The sequence below is a fragment of the Macrobrachium rosenbergii genome, chromosome 47, assembly GCF_040412425.1.
Source record: "Macrobrachium rosenbergii isolate ZJJX-2024 chromosome 47, ASM4041242v1, whole genome shotgun sequence".
Taxonomy (NCBI): domain Eukaryota; kingdom Metazoa; phylum Arthropoda; class Malacostraca; order Decapoda; family Palaemonidae; genus Macrobrachium; species Macrobrachium rosenbergii.
In genome coordinates this window covers 30,970,624-30,997,606 of record NC_089787.1, presented here as the reverse complement: position 1 = coordinate 30,997,606, position 26,983 = coordinate 30,970,624, and the positions used below count along the sequence as shown (strand labels likewise).

The 26,983-nt window shown below is 34.6% G+C and overlaps 1 protein-coding gene and 1 long non-coding RNA gene across 4 annotated transcripts in view; one reads left to right on the top strand and one right to left on the bottom strand.

Annotated features, from left to right (window-relative positions):
* Window positions 1-5,407: 5,407 nt before the first annotated feature.
* LOC136830728 (CXXC-type zinc finger protein 1-like) lies at window positions 5,408-20,952 on the bottom strand. Of its 3 annotated transcripts, none has more exons than XM_067090526.1 (12): window positions 20,821-20,952; window positions 17,226-17,356; window positions 16,667-16,757; window positions 13,888-14,080; window positions 11,553-11,722; window positions 10,786-11,037; window positions 9,126-9,335; window positions 8,484-8,621; window positions 7,423-7,590; window positions 6,922-7,080; window positions 6,650-6,787; window positions 5,408-6,030 (listed from the first exon to the last, which is right to left on the bottom strand). In XM_067090526.1, the coding sequence occupies exons 2-12, from the start codon at window positions 17,300-17,302 to the stop codon at window positions 5,542-5,544; spliced, it is 2,085 nt and encodes a 694-aa protein (XP_066946627.1). In that variant the 5' UTR covers window positions 17,303-17,356; window positions 20,821-20,952; the 3' UTR covers window positions 5,408-5,541. The 3 variants fall into 3 exon arrangements, with proteins under 3 accessions (XP_066946627.1, XP_066946626.1, XP_066946625.1); XM_067090525.1 differs by lacking the exon at window positions 20,821-20,952 and adding an exon at window positions 18,768-18,935; XM_067090524.1 differs by lacking the exon at window positions 20,821-20,952 and adding an exon at window positions 18,744-18,907.
* Window positions 20,953-21,741: 789 nt separating this feature from the next.
* LOC136830727 (uncharacterized) overlaps window positions 21,742-26,983 on the top strand; it is a 281,759-nt gene continuing 276,517 nt past the window's right edge. The window contains exons 1-2 of the long non-coding RNA XR_010850727.1: window positions 21,742-22,142; window positions 25,067-25,086. This is a non-coding gene — a long non-coding RNA (uncharacterized lncRNA). The remainder of the gene's footprint in view (window positions 22,143-25,066; window positions 25,087-26,983) is intronic.

Here is a 26,983-nt window from a genome sequence, read left to right as displayed (position 1 = left end):
AAATAGGCTTCAAAGATTTTGATATTATTCAGAGCTTCTAATTAGCTCATCTTTTGGGGAAATTTTGTTGGAAAATCTGACGATTGTAATAACTAAGACACTTTAACTGAAAAACTTAAAAAAAATACAAGGGGATCGCCATTTCGTCAAAACAGGGACGAACTGATGCAAGCTGTCAGAACTCAAACATAGATAAATGGTGTAATATACAAACCATGACACCTTCACTATGGCATTTTTGAATACTGAATAAAAGTGAATGAAAAATTATAAAAACACAAACTTTTGGAAACCTGACAGGCATACAGCAAAGTACCAAAAACACTGGAAAAGAAAAATCTAATGCTAGTTAATGCAAAAGCAAAGTTATCTTTTTTATATCTCATTCCTACCTGTAGTACAGGTACTGCATTCACTGTTGAATATAACAATAATAATGAATGCAAGACCCTCCTCAAAACTTACAATGAAATAATGTTACATAACAAGGGAGAAAAAAGACTGAGGCATTTTCAAAGGATTGCTACACTGGTAATGGGGTGTCCTCTTGCCTACACAAACTAGTCTTGGGTCTTTGTCACCTACTGGATTTCATTGCTTATCAGGAGGCTAGATGTCCCCAACTGCCTGTTAAGCTGAGGAACCAGTGCAGAAACAAATGGGACATAGTACAGTATCAAGCAGTGTATACATTTTAAAATTACTACAAATGGATGTACTTATTATAAATACTGAGACAAGGAAATACAGTAAACCAAATACCCAGACAATAAAGCAGATGGCAATATGATAACAATAGACTTAATACACATACACACACACAGAGCTATGCATATACACAAGTTCAAAGTTGATAGAGTAAATTTATATACCAACAACAAAAATAACCCAAAAAGGTACATTGGAACTACTGTAGTGCTGACTGAAGCACGTGCAGCAATTCTAAAAATAAAAAATGCAAGAATAAGTACTTGAAGGTGTAATTATAACTCACTTGATAACCAGTATGAAATAAGAAGGGAAAATAGCAAAGCGGTGAGTTATATGGGTAGAATGATATAGGTGTTATGTGGGCCTGCAGAGATCTGAAGTCTGGGGAATCCTGCAAAGCTGTCACCAGTGCAAGCAAAGCGGCAGTTTGTAAGTGTGAACTGTGGATTCAGGAGGCACATGTGCATGACCACTAGCACCTTTGTTAAAGTGTTATGTCTGTCAATATTGACTATGCAAGGTGATGGGCTTGTGAAGAAAATTTAAATTTGGTAATTGTACTAAAATCTTTTAAGTTTAAATGGTCAAAGAATTTAGAATGTACATGTAATTCCTAAACATCAAGATTTAAGAAAAAGCAATTATTTCCTCAATGACAAACCCTTCAAACTTTGTCATTACATATCCAACTACACCCTCACTTACAGGTGTGTGCTGTTAGCTGTTCAGTCAGTGCTTAGCCAAATATTCATTACTGGGCTGTGTGTTATATCGTTTTTCAAACAGCTGATTTTCATTTAATCCAATGCTGAGAAAGGCTGAATATGGAATCATCAGATAATGCAATCTTCAAGCTTTTTTTTTTTTTACTTCAGGTTGTGGAATGCACACTCTAGGTTAGGCAGGGTTGTCAAGTAACCATTAGTATGCACTTGTATACAGAACAATGACCAGTACTAGGCATGTCAAGTTAATTCATACCAGAATCTTGATGTCATTTGTCATGCTGCGACAATGTCACAAACCTATTACTGTAGCTGGAGCTTATCAAGCAACTGCTTCAGGTGTTTAGCTTTCCTCACATCCTGTCTTCCCCTGGTTTGGACTGGTGCTCAGGTATCTTGACAGTCTGTTGTCTTCTGATCTTCATGATGCTGAGATAATACTGCAAGTGCCAAAATCTTCACAGTCCTTCTTATTACAATAAATGTTCACCTCATCAGGACTAACTTTGGCACTGGTACTATTCCTGGTGCTTTAGCAATACTCACCATCATATCCAGGTTCTACCTAGTCCTGTTCACAACAGATTATTGTTGGATGTCAGTGTCTATGGACACAATGTTTATTAAAGTATCATGAAATAAAGTTCCTATGTTGGTGAACTTCACTGGCAAACACGTCTCATGGACCCGTGCTCGGTGAACAAGTTTTGGTGACTTGCACTGTGAAACCATACCTCAATGACACTTAATAAATTACCATGTTTTGGTAACCTATATTGGGTGTCCATGTCTCTCGACTGTTTTCAGCATGTATCACATTTCCAATGCCTGTCCCACCCATACCTGTCAGGCTTCTGTGTGTTGGAAACCTTGGCCTCAGGTTTCCATCACTTAGTAAGTAATTTAAAAAGACCAGAGCTAATGGTTCCCATCACTGTGTCTTGTGGTAGATAACTCCTGACCACATCACCATCTTGGGCAATTGTGTTGCCAGCTCCTGTCATAATGTCAGGTTTCATCTCCCATGGACCAACAATCATATTTGTGCCTAGGGTCAACAAATTGTCTCCTATAGGGTACATTGCTTGTATAGTTTCCTGTGGCCTGTAGAAGAAGGGAAACAGGAACATGATGACTTATCACTTACCATTATGGGCTTCATATCCTTTGAAAATTCTTTCTTCATAATTACAGTAATGTTCTTGGTCCTGGGGACAAAGTAAAGCCACAAAATACTTTCCCGAATCTCCATAAGCCAACCAATACATAATATGCACATTATCTTGCTTTTCTATTCCCCTGTATATAAAAGAATTTTATATTAACATTTATATATAAAAGATAAAAAAATACCTGGGAGTAACATGAAACATTCTCTAAAATACAACTAGCATTATTACTGTACAGATGCTAAATAACTTAATGCAAACATCATCTGTTGAAAAAATAAAAAGATTGTGCAACTGGACTAACAACACTAATAACAGGTCAAGTAAAAAACATACACAAGGTCCTGAATTAATTAATTAGTCTGGTGAGATTCAGTAAAGTAAAATGCACTGTATTCTTAATATCCTGCTTTGCTCAGTTGGAAATAATGGCAAGTGTCCATGATTAAACAAGACAAATGTTGCACCTCTGACTCAGTTCAGTGTAAACTAGGGATAGTCATCACAATAAATCCCATCAATATAAAGTAAACACTTCACAAACTTTAAAATAAATCCCAAGAATATAAAGTAAATACTTCACAAACTTTAAATGGAAGAGGCAAAAAATAAAGAGATGAGAGGTATTAAATACAGGTACTAACATGGTACCATTCATGCTTCCACATGGTAAAATAGCTAATGAATTAATGACATGATTAAAAAAGTATGTCCCTTCTCTAGTGAGAAATACTCAACAGAGAGGAAACACAAAAAGCTCCTCATCTAATATTAAACCTTTCCAATTTGTGCAGCATAAGTGAAATGAATCAATATGGACACCTATAAGTAATGATGTGTATGTCACACAATAACAAAGACATTTACTTTAAGCTATTTACTTATAAATATAAATGTAAGTTACCTTTTTTCGCTAATATTTTGGAAGATTGTAACTGCATTAAGACAGGAATTGGTATATATATAAAAAAAAAGAGATTGAAACTCATTCTTCTCTATCAAAGGAGTGAAAAGTCTACCTACTCTAATTCTCCTTTAAGAAAAGGCAAAAGCATTGGGAGTAATGTTAAGAGATACTGAAACTCATTCTTCTCTATCAAAGGAGTGAAAAAGTCTACCTATTCTAATTCTCCTTTAAGAAAAGGCAAAAGCATTGGGAGTAATGTTACCAACTAAACAGAAAGCTATCATTGGATGCAAACAGTGTCCACTGAAATTATTAATCAAATAATTTAATGTGACCATTGAGTTACACTGCTATCCTCTGATAAGTCTTGCCTAAAGATTTTCTCAGAATGGAATTGAAAAGGAATTTGGTCAAGATGAATATTAACCAGATGTGAGGAGACCAATGAAAAGTATAAGGCAGAGAGCAATGCCAATGAGACACTAACAAACCCCTTAGTACCATCTATGGTGTACCACCAAAAATTCAGAAGGATTATGTCATTCTTAGGTAAAGGATATGTTAATTTCACAAGCACCTTCTCTTTTTAAAACAAACTTTGTATTAATGCACACATTTTAAAAATGCCCTTAATTCCTTTAAAAATTTTGCATAGCCCTCATTCTATATCAAGCAGAACTGAATTTGTCTTGTGGAACAAATTCTAGTTATCTTTAATTAAAATAGCTATCAAATTCTAGGTTCTACCAAAATATGAATGTCCCTTGATGCTAAAGATTACAGAGCAAACTCATGTATGCTCTGAGTTTTGGGAAACATTAACTTCAATACTTTATGGTGAAATAAAGCAAGAGAACAGAAATATATCTGTTTTGTTTAACCAAACCACAGTAATAAATGTCAAGAAATTATGAGCATAAAATGAAATACAAACCATTCTTGATTTTGTTCCCTGCAACATTTTCCAGATATAACAGTAAGTGGGTGTAAACATTTTGTGAAGATTATGACTCCTTTGCACTCCTCAACATTATTCCATTAAACTAACCCATCACTTTGCATTATCAGACTATTCCCAGCAAGTAGACGACGCTGACAACGTCACGTCATGTGGACTGTCAACCTGACTAAAAAAAAGGGAAGGTCAAAACCCAAGATACATAAAGGTAAGGTATATAAGCAAGAAAATGGTCCTGGGTGCAAATATTCCTTCAATTTCCTGAAGTAAAAACACTTACAAAATACTAATACTGTATTTGAAAGAAAACATGTCAAATCAACAACTAAATGATTTCCACAGGAAATAATTATAACCAACTGACAATCAAAACACCAACAATAACCACGTCCTTAGGGATATGAACCAGACCACTGAAAGAGCAGGCCAGTGTTTTATCCATGCAGCTGAAGAGGGCATAAAATGTATACATCACCATGGGCCCCTTGGGGAGGACTAAATCTCCAATCATTGCAGGTGAGGAGGGGGGAGGGGTGAAACCACAGTTAAGGGTGTAGTACCATCCACTATGAGCCAAAGCATTTGCAGTTGTATATCCAAGTCCTCTCAATTTATTCATTTTGCTGATGAGCAGATAAAGGCTTATGACTGCTATTTCTGTGGTTGATAGTTCAAACCCCAACATAGGAAGTTAGTGTTAGTATCTGTTACAACATATTACATTTACCACATGGAATTCTGTTATCCCTGCCTTCCTACATTTTTGGATTTTCCTACAGTCAATCCACTCCTTGAAATGAAATACATTAAGAAAACTTCGTTTGGAAGTGAATGGGTTTGATCCAACATCACAAAGAATCAAATTACAATGTTTTACCAATAATTAAGCCACCAGGAGTACTCATGACAGTCAAAAGGTAGTAATACAACTGGAATGTACACTTCAGGCTTATATATTATAAACAGATTTACAATACTGTATGTAGAAAACTTTTTACAGATCTACTAAGAGTATAAATTAGGAAAAACTTAAGACACAAAAATAAACTTTCAGTCTGAAGAATATATTCCTTACTTATGTTTCTTGCTAGAATAATACTGATGATCATTATGAAACCTATCTTCAGTATTTTTCTTTTCACGACTAGAATGATACTGATGGTCAGAGTGATGATGCTTTCGCTCACGGTTGTGGTACTGATGATCTACATGATGATGCTGAGGTTGCTGCTGCTGTTGTTGCTGTTGGTGATAAACTTCATTGTGGTACCTGTGATCACTGTGGGAGTAATGTTGTGATGAGTGCTGATGACGATTTTGAGCCTTTGAAGCATCATTTGAAGATGACTTTGGATGACTGCTGTGTGATGTTCTGGGATGTTTATGGCCAGAATGATACTGATGATCACTATTTTGATGGTACTGCTGCGACTGTTGTAGCTTTTCTGCTAGAGCATGGTCATACGTTGAGTGGAGCATCAGACCAAGGACCCCTGCACGATTGGTCATCGCCTGTCGTACTAAACGTTCTTGCTCTAAAAGCTCATCAAGCTTCAACCACTTTAAAATGAAAATTTTTAAAGTATAATCAGTAAAAAGTAAGCCTCAATTATATACTAATAATTATACTAATATACTTGATACAATCATATGACAATTTTGAGACATCATCTTAAAGTACTATCTTAAAGATAACATTTATATGACATTCTTGAAAAAACAGGTACAACAGAATCTTGTACAAATGGATTACACATTCTCATTGTCAGTAAATAATGAGCACTACACTTACCAAACATGAGTGCAAGAAGCTTCCCAATACCAGCCTGGATGAGGCATACATGAAGGGGTATTATTAAAAGTGAGAGATAGCTGGTAGTAAATGCTAACTAGTCATGGGAGTAAGGAAGGGGAACGAGAGGGATAATTTGTGAAATGTTCACAGATGTAATAAACTGTAATTCTTTGTGTTTGGTCAATCTCTAACATCATTTCTGATGTCAAAAATTTTATGCATCTATACTGCACATCAAAAAGCATGCACTGATATTTATCAGGAGTGCCATCTGTGACTACTGTGTATGATAACAGGATCCTTTTATACTCCATGCCTTCAATCCACATGGGAAATCACTGTCTTCAATCCTACATACATCTGTAATCAATACTTTAAACCTACCTGTCTGACTCTTTCCATATCTATTTCTGCCCTTCTCATCTTCTCCCAGCAATAATGACGCAAACACTTCTTTTTAGAAGCAAGGCATATTTTACCCGTCTCATCAAAGACATTAGCTGTTAATGGTGCACCACAAACCTACAAATTAAAAAGGTTACAATTAGTATAGAGTACTTGTCAAAAAAAAACATACTTTCCCAATGTGTATTACTATAATATATAGCCACCTTAAAATTAAAAAACAAGTTGACAAAGCAGTAAAAATAACTTACTTCTTTATCTGAAACTGTAGGAGCTTTGGTATGTTCCGGGCACATAACTCGCAGTCTTTTGCAATATGTAAGCGTGCTTGAATTATAATAGTCACAAAACATATTGTTGCCTTCTATCCGTGTTTTGTACATAGACCCAAACGTAGTCTGACTTTCTAACTGTAAAAAGACAAAATGTACATTAACTTCCAAACATGGGTCAAATTTATTAATACAAAATTGGCCTTCAGTTCTTAAGTTCATTTTCCATTCATGAAAAAAAATTCCAAACCAATGGTTCTGATATAAACAAACCACAACTTATTATCACAAGTAATGACAACTTTCACCAACTATGCAAGTTCTACTTACTTGCTGCTACTATGTCACTGCTAATCAAATATTTTTTATCAGTATTTTTCTTCAATCACTTAATCAGTGAAGTTAAAATCATGTGAAAAATTATTTGATATAAATGTACACAAAAGAAAAATCATCAATGATTCAAAGGGACTGACTAACCTTATTGAAGCAATTCTCCAGATGCCTTACAGCTCTCCTAGCCTGCACTTCATGACCGCAAGTTACGCAGTAAATATATACTCCATCACCGCCCTCTTCATCATTACCATCATCTGCATGTGGATCTATGACTTCATTCTTCCCTCTTTCTATTAGTTTGTCCAATTCCTACAAAATCAAAAGAAACTGATATAGAGAACAAGACAAAAAGGGACCACAATTATTGAAAAGCATCACAACCAATAAAGTATTAACCTCGAGTTCAAATTTCCAGTGCAATAGTCATATCATAATTTCTACTGAGATTATCAGATTTCATTCAAAATGATCATAAACAGTGAAAATCCAGTTCATCCCTTCTGAATCACCCAATCATCATGAAAATAATAATAAGAGCCAGTAACTTTTGGTGTTATATTGCTGCAAAATACTTACTATCTGTCACAGTGGCTTAACAGTACCACAGTTCAATGTCTAATTAAAAAGATACATTCTCAGGGTAAAAAGCACACTTTAAGGCATGAAATGTTTCAAGTTTAACAGGTAGATGGGAACACAGTGGGAAAATGGCTACTGGAAACTTTTGTGATAAACTTCTTTTACAAAATTTTTAACACAAATATAAACATAAAACAAAATCAGCTAAATGAATGTTATCAGTCTCATGGTAATGATATAATTTACAAACAAAATTTTCTAGTACTGAAAAATATAAAACTGTCACCAAAATTTTCTATTACTAAGAAATACAAAACTGTCACCCACAATTAACAAATGGGTACATAAATGCATAGATAAATAATTGGATAAATACGTTGGAAACCATTTGCAAGATTGTACAACTCATTTATTATAAATACAGATGACTTTGAATGCCAGTGCTTGTAAGCTGATGATATCAGTTGGTCACCATAACCAATGATATCAGTTGGTCACCATAAACAATCCTCTCAAAACAGAAGTTACATATTATCCCAGGAACTTTAAAATCAGTATACACCAACTTGTGTTCTATATTCCATGTGCATTAAATTACTAAAAAAACAAGTACACGACTATACCAAATGTCGGTGATCTAACTGCTGTAACACTTCTCGAGCTTCAAGTTGTTGTCTTCTTATTTTTTCCAACTGTCTGATGTCACGCTTTTCCGCCTCACATTCGCTCATCTTCCACTCCTGAATTCGCTGTGGCAGAACCTTGATGTAAAGAACAGCTAGTTATTATGGAACAAAATGGAATATAAAATTTAGGCCACAGGCCAAGTGCTGGGACCTGCAAGGTCATTCAGCGCTGAAAGGAAAACAGAACAAAAAGGTTGTAAGGGTGTAACAGGAGGAGCACCTCACAGTTGCACTATGGAACAACTGTTGGGAGAGGGTAGAAATTAAGATGAAGAAGATATGAATGGAGGTACGGTAAAAAGAATGAAAGGGGTCACAGCTAGGGGCCAAGAAGACACTGCAAAGAACCTTAGGTAATGCCTGCAAAGCACTGCCAGAGGTGCACCGATGACACTACCCCTTTACTGGGGTGTAATTATTATGGAAAGACAATTCAGCTTCAAAAAACAGTACTATAAACTTTGCAAGGTAATACCTATATTAGTGAAGAGTAAATTATACAGCACAAATGTTGAGGAGACAACAGCCATTTACAGCAAACATCAATAAACAAATGCACACCAACAAAACTATACTTACTGAGTATATTCTTGCTTCCGCTAATTTTAAACCACATTCATCGCTACAGTACTTGCTGTTTGGACGGCAGGGTTTTACACACTGTGGTCCAAAACACTGTCTATTAATGCCGCCTTCCCCCTTTGGCCATCCTCCATCTGAATCTGAATCTGAGGAGGGCTGATCATGCCGACCTTTCCTCTTCTTTGAAACAATACTCTGCTCTTTACGCTGTCAAAGAAAAGTCAATATATGCAATTGTTAGACTTATGATTTTTTGTCTACATTTGCCCACAAAAATAAACAAAAAAACCAAATGCCAAACTATCACAGATTTGCTACAAGGATCTCTTTGATCACAATTTTTTTAAACAAAATTGTGATAACAGAATTTCAGTAAAAACAAATGACAGAGGAGAGATGACAGAACAAATCCTTTTAAAGAGAGAAAGAATTTTGTTTTATTTCTCTGTCATATCTTGTTTTTCCCTATTCTCTGTATTTCTTTCAGTCTTCATTTCTTTTCGAAAATCCATACTTATTTCTTTTCTTTCTTCTTCCCAATCTCTTTTTTAACCAAATTCCCACCAGAAAGAATTTATTTTTTTTATTTCTGATTATTTTCATTTGTTTTTTTTCATTCACTGGTTTAATTCTCTTTATTCACTGTTTATCATTAATTCTTATTTCTATTATTCTCATTCCCACGCTACCTTTTTAATTAATAAATCCTCTGTATTTTCAAATCTATTGTTGGTCACCAACTTTCCTGCAGTACCAAAAGGTTAAGTCATGATATCACCCAGCTGTTTATAGGATTGGAATCTGTTTCCCCTTTTCATCCCAAACATACTGATATTTGCTTCTTTACCATTTCTTTAACATATGTAACAATATAAATTCTTGTAACATATAAATTACATTAATACAGTGCAAAAGTGTGAAAAATTAAATTACAGTAAATTTTTTTTTCTTCTGTTCTTGTATGTGCATGTGTGTTTGTTAACTAGTTGAAAAGATTATCATCAAAAATAAAAAATAAGTAAGGTGGCATAAAGCCAAAAACAGAATACTTATCTAAAAAAAGACTGAGTTCATATCAAACAACAAAAAAAAAAAAAAAAAGATACTATACACAAATGGGCAACAATTTAAGATTACTGACGAAATAAACAGAGCTAACTCGAAAATGAGCAATCATCACAAGTTAAACACACAAAAAAGTAACATTTTCCTGCCTAGAACCCAGGATCCATGACAGGCTTGGCATGAGCTGTGACAACTATCCAGCCAAAAGATAATTTGTAAATTTGGGCTAAAATAAATGATAGGCTTTGTGTAATAACAGTCAGTTAAAAGCACTCCACACTGTAATTACTCATGTTGTTATCAACATCTTCATTATATCCATTTTAATTTACAGACAATATTTCAATAAGTGATTAATTCCTGAGCAGTGTAAAAAAACCTGACCATTACAAACTTTATACAGTACCATAGATACCCCACCATTCAAGTAAAATAATAATGTAGCACCCTCTTAGCTTAGTAGTTGCTTTATCACTGCCTGTGGTAAACTTTTAAATGCAGGACCCAGCTTTGGTCTGCATTACTGTATGTAGTTAATGGACCTGCTAGAGCTACCATTACACAACATTACTGATGTGCACTGATCACTTACCTTCTGGGGGTGGGTCTTGCTCTCTTTTTCCTTATTCTTGTTACGATCCAGGAATGAAGGAACATCTTTAGATTTCTTTCCTGGCTCCCACAATTCCTCATCACTAAACTCATTCTTGTCTTTCAAAACAGTCATATATTCATCTACTAAATCCAACGATCGCGGGAGCGAGTTTGCAGGCTTTTCTATTTCATAGTCACGGTGCTTCTTAATGGTACTGTTGTTGTTTTTGTTCTTCTGAGCCAACTGAACCTACACAAAGGCACAAAAATAAATTTCAACAAAAGTAAAGTCCACCAAACAACCTTCACGTGTGATTAGACTATAGCAAAAAACTGGGGCTTACCTTACTGAAATGCTTACCCTACTGAAATAATGTACCAATTTAAAATACTGTACAGTACTAACTGTTTCAGGTCTTCAGGTCATCACAGAAAAATATTATGGGTATTGACTCTTATCAAAAATATTATGGGTATTGACTCTTATCAGTATTAAGGCCCAAATTCATTGAAAAAGGGTTTACATACACACTTGGGCCAGATATAATGTCCAGCAGAAGGAGCAAGCGTAAGACGAAAACTGAAAGACCTCAGACCACACTTCTTATATTGGGAATTTCTGATCCAAAAATATTAATGATAATGATCTGCTGAATGATACACCATAAAAAATAAGTAATTATCACCCAGTAGTTTACCCAGGTCACTACAGTATAAGCATGCACTAACTGGAAGTCTAGTATAACAGCCTTTGAGATAACATACAAAATTATGGCACTGCCTCTTCTTGCACTTTTGTCGAAGTTTGTGAGGGCCCCCAAATTTTGCCATATCCTTGCAGTTCTCACACCGACCACAATCTTCACGTTGATAGCAAGCCTCACAAGCACCGCAACGATGACTACCACTCCTCCCACTGTTTTTGCTTTTCGATGCTGCAACAAAATATTGAAATAAAAATGAATTAGTAATTTACACTAACTATAGTACAAGAACCACTAAAGTATTAAAATTAAAGGGATACAAGTACATACAGTCACAAAAATTTAATTTAAATTTTGACTAACTGCAAGGTAAATGATACATGATACATAAAAATATTGGCAGGGAATGAAAAGTAATATTGGCAGGGAATGAAAAGTAATAATTCAAGGTAAAGTAAAAGGTGCCCCTTCATCAAAGATAAATGAAATCTGAAATTAAATGGATAAAACAACTCTGTATCATCTGACATTACAAGTTATATGTCTCAAATTTTTCACTGCATAGTTGTGTGACCCAAGAGTCATCTTGACTAGGTTTTAAACATCTTTTCCTCATAAACCATTAAACAGATCAGACTGAGATTTGGCAGATGTGTTCAATTGAACAGGGGACATCAAAATCTACTTGGTATTCTAATCTCTGTGCAAACTAGGTCAAAGCTGATCAAATATTTTTTTAAATTGCCTTTCATAATTACACATTTCTTTGACTAAGAACTGACAACAAATGCAGCAATGTTTTTGGCAATGATATTTATTATTGCCATCATTATTTCAAAGTAACTTACTCAGACCATTAAGTTCACAGGCAGTACCAAACTAGGACCACTTTGCAAAATGATTTGGTGAAGCATATCCCTGAAACTTATGCAAAAAGAGCATTGATATTTTGCAGGATGGTACAAAACTGAGAATCATGCAGAGCCATTTACATGATTTACATTAATAATTTTAAGTCCAGTCCCTAATTTCTTTTTTTACAGCAATAATTCTATATCGTGATGTCACCATTTTATATTTTTGTTCAAATTTTCAAGTACCTAAGGCATCTATCTAATAATTCTACTTTCAACATTTTCACTGAACTTGTGAATGGTTGTCACATTAGACAAACTACAGTAATTATTTATTAGATCACAACAAAATTTGACAGATATAATAAAGGAATCAGTGATTTTAAGAAAAAAACATTTATTATCATAAAATTCTAATTTAAAATTATTTATAAGAGCTAACTAATCTTATAGAAACTTTGATTATATATAATAAAGATGTTCAAAGTGATTAGAAATCATTGTGTCAAAATCATTTATCATACAGCAATACTAAAACTTCCTCCTCAAATTGTTAGCAATTCAAACTCAGTTCTTAGTTATTATGAGCCTAACCTAAGTTCTTAATCTTACCTATTCAGTCACTCCAACTCAAAAATGATTATGTCTCTTCAATGAAAAGATGTTCTGAAATGAAAATTTCCATGCCAAGGGAAGATTAAATTGCAAAATTTCCCAGGTTTGCCACCCTACCAAAATTAAAAATTTCGTGACACAGTAAAACAATATTAAAAGCTGAAGCCACTGAATTATTCTTCATCTCTCCTCCTCAGAATCATTTCCAGATGGAAATACAGGCATCTAAACAAGGGAGATAAAGTTCAAAAGAAACTATGAAGTAACCTCTTGAAAATAAAAAGTTTTCTTCAGATAGCTGCACCTGGACATAAAAGTCATTCCAACATAAAACCCAGATGTTGTAACAAACCATATCTATGCCAATCCTGAAATTTCTTTAAAATTTTCCTTTGTGATACAAGAACTGATGATATCCCTATAACAGAAACAACAAAAGGCCATTCTTTCAAGAATCATTATTGTACAGACAATCCTAACCTTGGTGTACGAGAATTATTCTTACACAGAGGAACTGACTTTCCTAGTAAATTAAATAAAACAAAATAAAATCCAAAAACAAAAATAATGTACTTCAAGCATACAGAGATGGAAACTCCAAGCACAAATATTCATCCTCCCAAGAGGGTGGGCAATAGCTTTTTCTGAGGGAACACCTGGTGGACAGTTTGAACTAGTTTGTTAATTGCCACCTGCCAGTCTATTCATTGCCTGCTTTCTTTTAAGAAAAACTATATCTTTTCAGTACAACACAAAGTTCTCCATCAAAAGCTGAAGCTAACAAATGATGTTGTGTAAAATTTGACATTTCGAAGATGTCATTACCACCAATATAAAAAATTATCTAAATTATTTAAACAAGAATATACATGTATTACTCAAATACTGTATATTCCTAAAGTATAAAAAGAAGGTAACTCAACTCACAAGAATGCTTGTCAGAGCGATGTTTATCTTTCTCTTTCTTAATTTTGTCGTTTTTTTCCTTATCTCTCTTCTCTTTGCTCTCCTTATCCCTCTTTTCATTGTCCTTGTAATGCTTGTTGTCTTCATGATGATGGTGGTGAGTTTTTTTCTGCTTATATTTGATTTCTAATGAAGGCTCCTTGAGTCTACACCTCTGTAATCAAAACAATTAATGAGATTTTCTCAATCACATCTTGAAATATGCTAAGACCAAAAAATGGAAAACTGAAGTCTGGACCTAAAAGACCAAAGTTGCATGACCTGGACACAGTTTGCTGTGCTTTTTTTTCCTGCAGAAAAAATTACAATTAAAAGTCTGTGACAAAAAAATAAAGTATGAAGCCACACTTTCATTAAGAACAATTACATAGCAATTTACTGTATTTACTATAAAGTGCCAACAATAAAACATAATAATAATATAAACAAAAGTATGAAGCAATAAAGCTGATTATTAAACTTAATATTTTGTTCTAATATAACGGTGCTGTTAAAAAAAAAAACATCCGAGAGACTGAGGAGCAAGATGATAAAAAAATAGATCCCTTATTATGGAAAATTACTACTTCTCTTCTTCAAATAAACTAACTTTTCCTTATTACTTTTGCATGAACTAAAATTAATTTTACCTTTATTAATCTACGTACTTCAGGGAGAGATAAGCAAAATGTATTACTGTGCTCTCTCTCTCTCTCTCTCTCTCTCTCTCTCTCTCTCTCTCTCTCTCTCTCTCTCTCTCTCTCTCTCTCTCTCTCTCTCTCTCTCTCTCAAATCATAATTTCATAACATTAACTTTACAAAATAATTTACAGTTTTATATTCATTCATTTTTCATTATTAATAACTTTATTGCGAGATAACCAAAGTAAAATCGTGTTATGTATAATAACTATATCCTAGGCTAGTAGACCACAGGCAATCCTATGGTCTGCAAGGATCCAAACCTTTCAAAATTCCCATCCAAGGTCAACCCAACCCCCCTAGCCTGGTTCTTTCAAGTTTTATCATAAATCTTTGCCAACTATTTTGAGTAAGAGCCTTTGCTTTCTTAGACACTGTGTCAAATGAAAAAATACCGGAACTCAAGGATCAAAATGAATGATACTTGAAAGCCTGAAAACTTGAATATAAGAAATTTTAAATAAATGCAGGGAAATTCACTGTGCACCCAAACAATCACGGTTCATTCAAAACAAGCGATATGATACTAAAGCAGCATACTGAGAAGACTGGATGAAGAATTATGAATAAAGTTGTAGGATCCAATGGAAGCTTTGATGTGTCACAGGAGACACATCAAGTACATAAAGAGGAGGATTAAAAAAAGAAAGATGGATGGTAGTTAGCCTAATAAAAGGTTTAATGAGGAAAAGATACGTTTGAAGCGCGGTTCTGAGCACCTACAGGAAAATCACGAGTACATGATAGAAGAGGAAAGTCTAAGGATAAAGAATGGAGGAGACAGTAATGTTTTGGTTAAGTGTTCATGAACTCTAGTGAGAAAAAGAAGTTGTTACGAAAGGGAGTTAAGGCACACAGACAGGTTAATGAGCAAAGGAATCTAAGAGAGTTGATTGATATACAGTAATGCTATGGAGTGTCCAATTTTCATCTCCATTCTTTATTACTGACTGGTGCTTGTTCCCTTAACCCATCTTAATTGTTCCAGGTATCAATGGCTTGGGTGCCTTTTCCTCCTGACTGTGACAGAACCAATTCTGCTAGTTTTCAAGTTCATTGTCTGGCTGGTAGCATCACGTTCTGTTGATCATAGACTATGGGAATTCTAATCAATGAATCTTGCTCCTTCATTTCAGATATAAAGATAAGTGATAAACATATAGCAGTATGTTTAAAAAGTTTATAAAAGTAAGCACAGAAATGCATAAATACTGTAAAAATAACTATGGACTGTCATGATATTAATAATTTTCCAGAAAGATATCACTGCCTTTCAAAGAAAAGTACTTTCAGCAGTGCTGAAATGATGCGGTGTTTAAATATAACACAGTACTTCATACCACATACTGTAATAATTTTTACCAAGTAACTGCTCGAATTTACGTTGCATCAAGTCCACATATGTTCATAAATGTAATAATCAGTACTGTACCAACATAAGGTCAAACATGATCCATCTTATTCCAGAACATATTTCATCCATCATTGAAGAACACATCGCATTACATCCAATCAAATCATATCTCTAAACCAAAAAAGAACTATACACACAGGTCTTTATTTGTTACAATTAGACTTTATTTCCCCTATGAAGATCCAAACACCCAATCCCATTACACACTTAGAACAAATGACTGAAGACTGGCAGAAATGAGCAATGCAATGGTCCATAGGGGATAATGCAAATACAATTTGAGACTGTGGAAATGTCAGTTGAGGATGTCACCAGGAAAATGAAAACAAAAGCTAAAGAATGGAAAGAGACTATGCCTCAAATATTTGTACACATAACGGTTAATGCATACATGTGTACAAGTTAAGGGGTGAGTGGCATAGTATGAGCAAAGGGAACCAAAGCAGCACTACTGATGAGCCTTCAGCATACATATACGATGCAGCTGATACTGTAAATGTTTTCTCCATATTGTCCAATCAACAGTTATACACAGAATGAAGAAGTAATGTTTTGTTTTTCTAAGTAGCCTTCCCATTTATGTTAAAACATCTTAATGGGATTAAAGAAACATTCCATAATTATAAAATAACAAATAAGACTTACATTGCAGAAGAACTTTTTGATTTTATTTGCTTCTAATTCTGTTACATTGATACAATCACCATGGTACCACTCCTCACACTTGTCACATCCTCTGAAAAATTAAGGTGGCGTCAAAAGCAGACCTCAAGAAATTACTATGTGTTATCGGCAAACTATAACACACTAACAATACTGAAACTGCACTTTGACATACTGGTCTCATTCGCAAGGAAGAAAACTAAATGCAACCTAAAAAATGTTGCTTTGTACACTAGTATAAACTTGAAAAATTATAGAAAATATCTAGAATGCTAAATATAAAAATACAATGCTTGGATTTAGCCTTATATTAAAAAAATATATGAAAAATAAAGCATGGCGTTCAAATGCTATAATAAACTGCTAAAGTTCTGAAAAATTAAATGGCTTGTAAAACCAAGCTGCTGTACTACTTTGCTGGTCAGCTGACCATCTAACAAAAAACAGTGAATGCAAATCACATAATCAAGCAGCTTCAAAACAGTTTACAGTGTGCAGGTAAATCTATTTCAATTTCTGTAAATAAAAGCAAGCAACTTACATCATAAACCTAGACACATCCGAAGTACGGCATATACAGTACACTTGCTCATCCTTCAGTCCCTCCTCCCTTAGCATTGTATTCAACTTGCTCTGACGTTCTGGCAGGTCAAACTGCCGGGCAATGTCCGACTGGAAAGACAATAAAAATCGTTATGGTACAGCATCTCTGTACTTTAGAGAATACCAAAAGAATTACCAGAGCACTTGATTAAGTCAATAAAACAAAAATTAATTGACAACCCTGCAGTTTATTTAGCCTAACCATTTAAATTTTCTAGGTTAAATCACACAAGGTGACATTATGGTTACTGAATCTATTAACAGTGACATACTGGGTCAAATGATCTGTTATCTTTGTAGTTTTAAACACTGTCCAATTTATGAAATAACATAGTTCAACAAGTAAACATTCTTTTATAACTTCTGACAACTCTTAATATTTACAACTACTTTATACTTTTTTGTAATATGTACAGTATATAGCTCAAATGTCATCAGAGCTTACAAATTAATAAAAAACAAACGCTCCATGATTATCACAAAAGTAACACATATCCCTAATAGCCTCTAGGCTATTATAATCATTCTAACTGATGCAATATTGCAAACGACACCATTTCAGCTCTTGCAAAGTAATTACCAAACTTAAGTGAAAGCCCCTTAACCCTTTAAAAGTTGTAATGACAGGATAAAGATAATGTGAACACTAATAGGACAGGGAGTTTATTACCTTTCATGCACGTCTATGCATGACGATCTGCAATTATATATACCAAGTCTTACCAAGACCCTTTGGGGATGAATGTAAAAATATTTATTGGACAGTAAATCTCACAAACGTAAACAAAAGATATATCAAGAAAAACAACACGGCAGAAATATTCCAGTCAGCGGCTGGTAAGGACCAGGTCGCAGTAGTAGTCTTCAGTTTTACCTAAGATGATTCGAGACATTTAGAGCCTGAGCCTACCATCTTTTTATTATGTTTGTGTTCATCCCCGAGGGGCTGGTACTAAACCAGCGTTAGGCGGAGTTTTCTACATGAATAATTAGGCCTAGCAACAAGATACCTTGTCATCGAATAGGTCTTAGGCTAAAGGCCTATTGGCCTATATATGATGATTAAGATAGACTACAGCACCCTCAACCTTAACCACATCATCTAAGGTATAGCCTACCACTTGCCCAAGCTTAGCCTGCACCTACGCAGGCCTAATGGGCAAGACTTGGCTAGGCCTATTGGTGAAATTTTGCCAGGTCTGCCCAACTAACCTAGGCCTAATTCGCCTAGCCTATCGTGTACAATAAAGTAATCGCCGATTACAAATTAAAGTAACTGACGCCGTAGTGTGAACTGAAAACTTGGCTTAAGGTGATCGCAGGCCTATTTAAAAATCCATAGGCCTACGATGCCTTTGTTAAGCCTAAAATAATCTCCCGACAACGGCTTAGACTAAGAATAGCATAGGCCTAACTAAAGAGCTGCCCGCAGGGCGCAATATTACGCATAACTCACCGTTATTACTCCCAATAAACTTACTTTAGACATGCTGGAATGTACGCAGTGGCCTCCGTATTCACGAAGAATTAAACATAAAAACTAATGGACCCCAATAACTCAAATCCCGAGGTAATAGGCTTAATAACGTCACCAGCAAAATGTAAACAACACCACTGTACGAACTGGCATCATGGTTGAATGTCAGGTAAGTTTCAGGAACACAAGGGATGGGATGGTGTTTAAAATTAAAGGAATGTGTTTTATAATGAAACGTTTGCGTTGCGAGTGCTTTTAAAGTTTCTGTTTGTGCATTCTGTACTTTAATCGCTGCGATAAAAGCCATAACATTTTCGGTTGAGAGAGAAATATGGATGATTTATCGTCAACGTAAGTTTTGTTACCACGTTTTCGGGGACATCACGATAAGAGAGGCAAATGTTTTACCTCCGGCCTCTCGTCGTGTGTTTGCATAATGTTATTATTTTATTGATATTAAAAATAAACTGTATCTGGATAGGAGAACTGTCTGTGATCAGCACGTCATATAGCAAATGACTACGAACGATGAAGGACATTTAAAATGGAAAGGCACCATAAATCTATTACATTACTTCAAAACAATGATGCCTTATGATTAGTTAGATTGATTTCACGAGGCATCTTTCATTGAATGGATGGATCTAAAAGTTTTTATTTTTTTTTTTTGGTAGAGAAAAGAGGATAACATGGAAAAGCATAAGAAATTTTTATATATTTAGCAATCCTGGAAGTACAATTTTTTGATAAATTGTAAGGCTATCGGTAGACCTTGACTAATAACGTTTCTAGTGCAATATTTGAGATTGGAAATTCGAAAATTTGCGTCAGTGTTATAATAAAAAAAAAACCGTCAGTATGTTCTCTATGTGACCACAGTTTTGGAGCAATGTTACAAATCGCACAGAAGGAAACTGACTTATCTTGTACACAAAAGTTGAATTACATGCCCTCTTTACGGCAATTCTAGGCATCTGAGAAAAAAGCATATTGTCTTCGAATATTCGTACTATGAGTTTGTGAGTTGGTGACGGTGTATGAATAAGGCCTCATCACTCATGAGAGACGAGCAGATCAAGGTAGTTACTGGTAGATGTATGTGTATGAATGGAAATCTATTTAGATTCTTAATTTTTTCGATTATTTTTAATGATGCCCAAGGTAGAATCAAACATTTAGAGAGGAAAGTCACTAAAATGTTGTCTAAACAATCTGAAACAAGGCAGGCAAGCGGATGTTACCATTTAAAATTAGGTGTGTATAGCAGCGCAAATCATGAATAGAACGGAAGTTAAGCGATGTTCGTTGGTGATGGAATTATTACAGTAAAGAAAAAATCATGTTTTAAGATTGAACTAAATGCATTGCAATGGATTACTGCGTTGGCGAAAGGTTCATGCTGTCTGAAGAAAAACCCTGAATGCAAGAAACTGAAGATTTTTCTATGCAAGAAAATATGAATTAAGAAAAATGGTTTAAACTTTTATCAGATGAAAATCTCTAGCCCAAAATTCTTCGTACAGAAATTGGAAAAGTTGTAATAAAAACTGTTCTTATACAATAGCCTACTATAGACAAACATGTTTCATCTGCAATGGCGGCACGTAGATTATTATCGTCCTTTTCTTAAAAGTATGTTATCAAGCAGAAGCATTAAAACATTTTTCTGTAAAATACGTGAAAGTATATAGGCTACATGCAGATAAAAAATAGTGTTTATTTAAACCGTATGAATAATAGCACATATAATAAATACGTTAATTCGTTCTAGGTTAAGTTAGCACTATGATAGCACGGGCTCTTTTAAAAAAAAAGGCTCTTGACAAAAACAAATCACCTCTCATATTTACTTAAAATTAATCTGAAAACTTAACTAACCACTATGTAGACAAGACGAGTAATGGTACTTACGTAAAAATGTTCATTTACTACTGGAAAGCTGGACGAATTTCAATACAAGCAAACAAATATGCACTTACTGCAAGTTGCGTAAATCAGTAAACAAAACATGAAAAGCAAGATATTCACTATTCCGTTCCTCTAGTGCGTTACTTACCCTATCTTAGCACAGGAGTAATGGATATTACGGGGAATTCTTCACAGGCCACGGCAAGAGCAGAAGCTTCACTTCACTGCCGGTGGAACTAGCAAGCAAGATTGTTTTACAATTCTGAGTCGTATGCCAACAATTCGGAAGTCGAATACAGGAAGCCCTAACTGTCACGAGAGATAGATATTTAAAATGTGGGATTTCCTGTGATAAGTCATTGTTGCCGTATTGTTTTTTTTAGGTCAGACTGACAGTTCGGGTGAATGTAACTTTTAGATACAAAAGCAGGGAGCATTACAGCCTGCAATTAACTGGAAATACTATTATGATTAGTGAGGCTCTTTCTCACTCTCTCGAGTTTTGGTATCTAAAAAACTACTCCAATAATGTTTTTGGGGGTTTGTTTCTGAAATCCACTTAGACCAATTAAATAAATTCACGAATCATTTTGTATCACCAAGGACAAAACAATACAACGATAGTGGACCGAGTGAAAGCTGAATATTATCTGCAATAATTTGAGGAAATTCTCGAGCTCATCTCTTTCTGAAATATGCCAGCACTGGACCAGAGTCTGCAAATATTCATTAAATATTATCAACAGCGATAAACAATGTATGTTTTGCAAGTGCCAGAGATGAAGCAGCGGAATCTGTAACAGCTGCTTGATTGTTTCAAAAGGAATGAATAAAAACGAAGATACGTTATCATTTAAGCCACAGAAAAGTCAGCAAAGTAGGCTACTACAGAAATATCGTTATTTCTTAAGCTTTTGCAGCTGTGATGAATACTGAGTCGTATGTTGTATTGCATTTGTTTTACTATTATTATTATTATTATTATTATTATTATTATTATTATTATTATTATTATTATTATTATTATTATTATTATTATTTAATTCCCTTAGAATCGAAATGTCATGGTCTAAAAAATAATAAAGATCTTGCTTCACATGAAGGGCTCGTAATATAAAGGACAGTATTGGAAAGAGACTTAGGTCTAAATTAGTCAGCATATGTTTGATATATTTTAAAATTCTCACCATAGATTTTTTTTTTTTACTTTTTTAAAGAGAGGATGGACGATAAATTCAGTTTTGAGATGTCATGAACAAAGAGATAATAATACATGAACATGTGCTCAGGTCATCTTTGGTTTGGTGTCAATTAAAAGCTTTAGTTGTGTGAAAATATTTATTGTTGGTGACATCCCGCGAACCCCGTTACACAAATAAAAATATTTTTAGTGTGAGTGAAATTTCTTTTGACGGTCGTAGCATCAGTAATTAATTACCAGGTGTCATATCATCTCATTATGAAAAGCAGGTTAGTCTCTCCCAAGCGGAAATGAATTGGATAGTATAGGCCTAGGCTACCCCAGACTGAAGCTCACTTGTTAGGCCTATGTGTAGTCTGTTGGACTATCGATGAAATTGCAGAATTTAAATGTAATTCTAAGTATAAATTAAATTGACAGTGAAACGTAATAAACGGTAGAACAATCTCAAAAATGGCAGTTCTGGAAAAGCAAACGTGACTAGCCATAAATTAAACTAGGCCTATCAATGACATACTGACAAGCCACATGATTGTCCTGTATCTTAGGCAGGATACGACTCCTAGTGGATACGTCGAAAGGTGAATAGGCTAGCCTATGTCCTTTAGAAAAGTGTTCATAGGCCTAGAGGGTAATTTTTTTTACGAGTGGTTAATCCTATTTATGACATGTGGCAGTAAGCTCTACCAGTTCCAATGGATGACGTGTCTCCCTTTGGCCAGGTAGGATTTACTGGGTAGTGTGTCCTTTGTTAGGTTAGTGTAGCATAGGACTGACATTAATGTCCAAATTTTATCTTAGTGGCATTTTTGTGCATTACAACTAGGCCTGTTATTAAAGTAGTGGCATTTTTGGACATTATGACTATTATTAAAATAGTGGCATTTTTGGATATTACGACTATTATTAAAATAGTGCCATTTTTGGACATTACAGCTAGCCTAGTATTAAAGCAGCCTCTCTCTCTCTCTCTCTCTCTCTCTCTCTCTCTCTCTCTCTCTCTCTCTCTCTCTCTCTCTCTCTCTCTCTCTCTCTCTGTGTTCAGCTTCCTAAAAGGTACTAGTAGGTTATCCCAGCTTAAGCTTATAGCACTTTATTTTCTATGTTAATTTCTAATGGAACATTTAAACAAAAGCCTGTATGTTGTGCATTAGTGTGGATTTTCCCCCTCCTACAGTAGTTAAATTTGACTAAAAGTTTAGCTGTCTAACCTAATATAAATACAGCATTTAATAGTGTCAACAGTTTTCACTACTCACATTCCATCCCAGCAACTAAGGCCAGAGAGGTTAGCCATCTAAGTGAGTTCAAGAAGAATAGAGGTATTTCCAAGGATGGACATTTCAAAATTGAAAGCAGGCTTAGTGTAGTTAGTGTAATGCTTCGAAATGCAGGGGTAAGCTAAGAAATCTGTTTTGCTGGATATATTAACATAAGGCATAAATCTGCCAAATTTTTCTCTGTTTACCGTTTTGGGGGTCTGTATCCAAGAATACCCATTTTGTAATAAATAATACTTTTTCTGACCAATCCCCATAAAAGATACTGCGCAGACAAGCCTAGAAAGCTACTGCTCTCTTTTTTTTGTATGCGAGGGAAAAAAACTGTGATAAATTACCTTCCTGTTACTGGATACACTACTCCATGACAGGTTCTGATGAAGAATGGGGCATCATTATACCTCTAAATTTGTTGCCATTCATCCTGTCAGTTTTCCCATCCTAAAGTTGTTTGTGAAGGTTTGGAATATGTAACCACTATATCAGGTTAGGCCATAGAAAATGAGGTTACTTGTAACAGCCTTTACAACCAAAATCATGAATTTCTTATGGAATAGATAACCATAGTCGTTGCTTCATCAAGTAATGTAAACAAATTCAGTCAGTTCATCATTAATTGTCTTTCACATACTATTGCAATACCTGAATAATTTTATATGTTGTGTTATGTATTTTCACATTGCTTAATCTTGAAATGTTAGTACTTTTAGAATGTACATTGTCCTGTAAACCTGAGGTTTATAGGGGAATGTACTAGAACTTTTTATTACAGCACTTGTTTGTTACCAATTTCCAATGCCATGAATTTGAGTTGGCTAAAGTTATGAATTACAGTACTGTACCAAGAATTATAAAGAAAAAATCTGCCCCCAGATTTATCCCATACCATCAACTTGCCAATAAAGTTATAACAGCTTAGCTCCCAAGTTTGCTGACCTCATTTTTCTTGAACGCTTCTGAGTGATGGCAATTAGTTTAGAGAAGGGACATTTGACCATGGTCAGGGGACGAATTTACTTGCATACCATGAGCAGCTATACTTGATGGAGCCATTCATTAATTCATTTTTTCACATTGGAAGCTTGTTGCTGAATATTAGTTGGTTAACTTACATACATTTCTGCATCATTATTTTATTTTCGAAAAGAAATTATCAAGAAATTGATGAGAATGAGAACTCTCTCTCTCTCTCTCTCTTAAAAAGTAGCCTGTACGTTGATTATAAAATGATGTACTGCACTTGTTTTCTTGGCATTGGGGTTAATTTTATTAAAGTAATTTATGAAATCATTGGTTTATCTTGAAAATTGAATAGATGTAACTTGCCAACACATGTCATTTTGTACTGTAGATAACCATTTAGTAAATTATTACTTTAATGTGGTTTGTTTAGAATTTTTGAATTATTCCAGCAAGCAAGGAGTTTATATGAAACTGTATGCATGTTATGTGGTTGGAAGCTGAGCGGTTGGTATTATGCTAAAGTAAAATTTAAACAAGGCAATTAAGAGCTCATTTTCACTGAGCAATAGATTCAAATGTCATGGGATTACAAGTTCAGATAATGATTGATATCTGGAGTATGCAAGTTAATTGAATATAATGGTAATTAGGTCTAGGTCTGAGAGAAAGTGTTTTGAATGTAACGATTTCTTTCAGTTTAACTTTTATTGAGGTTTTTTTTTCAGTTAATAATTGAATTTCAAGGAGTGTATAGATTAGCTCTAGACATTAGTTATGTGAGTAGAGTACCATTCATCAAGCAGCTTTTTCATGAGCTCTCTCTCTCTCTCTCTCTCTCTCTCTCTCTCTCTCTCTCTCTCTCTCTCTCTCTCTCTCTCTCTCTCTCTCTCTCTCTCTCTTGTAAAATTATTTCTTTCGTGATTCTGATCTGCTGTTTTATCTTCTTCCAGGTATTCCTCAAGGAGGAAAGGTAAGTGACAATCAATACTCGGCAGATGTGCCAACACTACTCCAAGGATTAGTTTTGGCTTTAAGAAATTTGTTCGTATTTTGTATGTAGAATTCCTGTATGTATTGATTTGCATGGTTATTTCTTTGGAGCCAAGTTGACCATTTCGCTCAGCAAAGTTGTTGGGATTGTAGTATAATGCAAACGACCCTTTATTTCGTTGCAAGTCGCTCAAGAAACGTAATTGGAAAAAATCTTCCTTGATGTTTGAGAAAATATCATAGGTCTTAAAAGAATCGATTTCAGCATTTTGAAAACTTTTTGTTGAACGAAGAGAAAAATAACGTTATATTTTTATTATAATAAAATTAACTGTCGAATAGAATCGATGTGTTAAACATCTCGAGCAGCTCTTGAACAAAATCTCGTATCGTGAGTCTAATTTGAGTGACTGCTCAATTAGCCTATATGGGAAGATTTCCGTAAGATGTTTCGTGTATGTCTACATTTATCCGTTTGTATCTACGCATGATTAGATGTGTGTGTTTGAAAAGATGCATACATTTCCGCAGGACGTTTTCGTTTTGAAAACCATATTCTAGACTTTCGGAAGCGGAACATTTCGGATGTCTGTACCTCTGCAAGCAGATGTGTGGTTACAGTACTTTATCAGATATTCCCAAGAAAGAAAACGAATTCAGAGCAAGAAGTTTGAATAACACTAAGATGGGCAGATCTGATTACCGCTTTTCTATTTTTCTACTGAATTTTGATGATGAAAGAAAAGAAGAAGAAATACTGAAAAAATCGAGCATTTTCACTGCTTTTTTGTGATCCCGTTATTATAGACCAACTGAACCAACCAGTCTGAACAAGGCACGTCTATCGGACAATACAAGACGCCATCCATAATCTTTAAAATAGGCATTTGATTATTCCACATGAAATGAAAGAGACTTCATTCTTCGAAGATAGGAAAGTGACCTTGGGATCTAGCTACGGAGAAAAGTGACATTGTCTTCGTCGAAAGCAAAACGCAACTTGATTTTCTTGTAGGCTTAAAGCAAAACGCAGCTTTATTTTCGTGTAGGCCTAAGTTAGGACTCCATTCACGGACAGACGTGAAGCGCGCAGATGACGTTACTATTCTGGAATTCAAATACAGAAAAATAATGAACTCCACCCCGATACAGGTATGTCTATTTTCGTTATTGTTGATAAATGGAATATTTTACGGTGTATAATTTTTCTGTATATTTGCGAAATCTTTGTATTAAATAAGCACAGTTGACATTAAACCTGGATTTTGGAATCACGTTCAAAGACTGTTTTATATTTCAGTCGTGTTTTTTTTTCCATCAAAGTGGAGTTTATCTTGTTTGCGCGATTTATGAGGTTTTTCTTTTTTCTAGGAGTGCTTGCAAAACAAGTCTTTATCCCCTAATTACGGTTACTGAAAAGTTATTTTCGGGTTATTTAATTTGCTTGATGTAGCCAAATCATTTTTATTACGCACACCTAAATTATTTTTGACCTTCATGATCGTTATTTTCTTTATTTTTTGCTCAGTTTTTTAGTATGTTGAATTTTTTTTTTTAGTATTATGCATTCGTTCACTTTATTCTTTTTATGTTTACAGTGACGACTTTTGCAAAATCATTGTTTATAATTGCAATAGTGCGATCGTGCAAAACGTGCACTTAACTCCGCATCGATGATAGACATTTACATAATTATCATATTTGCAACGTACAGTAATTGATAACAAGGCATTTAGGCGTATTAGTGGAAAAGGAAAAATCCCCCACCCTCATTTGAAGGCCTTTTCTATAGGCCTAACAGCGTTTATATGTGTATTTATTGAAGGAAAGGGAATCGAGTGTGCCCTTTACGGCAAATGTCAGTTAATCACATTACA

Excerpts from the sequence above, each read along its gene's own strand:
- LOC136830728 (XM_067090524.1), bottom strand. The coding sequence starts at position 18,776 with ATGTCTAAAGTAAGTTTATTGGGAGTAATAACG. Across the intron at positions 14,081-16,666 it reads TCAAAAAGTTCTTCTGCAAT|AGGTGTAGACTCAAGGAGCC; the intron begins GTAAGTCTTATT and ends TTTTGATTACAG. Across the intron at positions 6,788-6,921 it reads CTACAGTTTCAGATAAAGAA|GTTTGTGGTGCACCATTAAC; the intron begins GTAAGTTATTTT and ends TTTAATTTGTAG.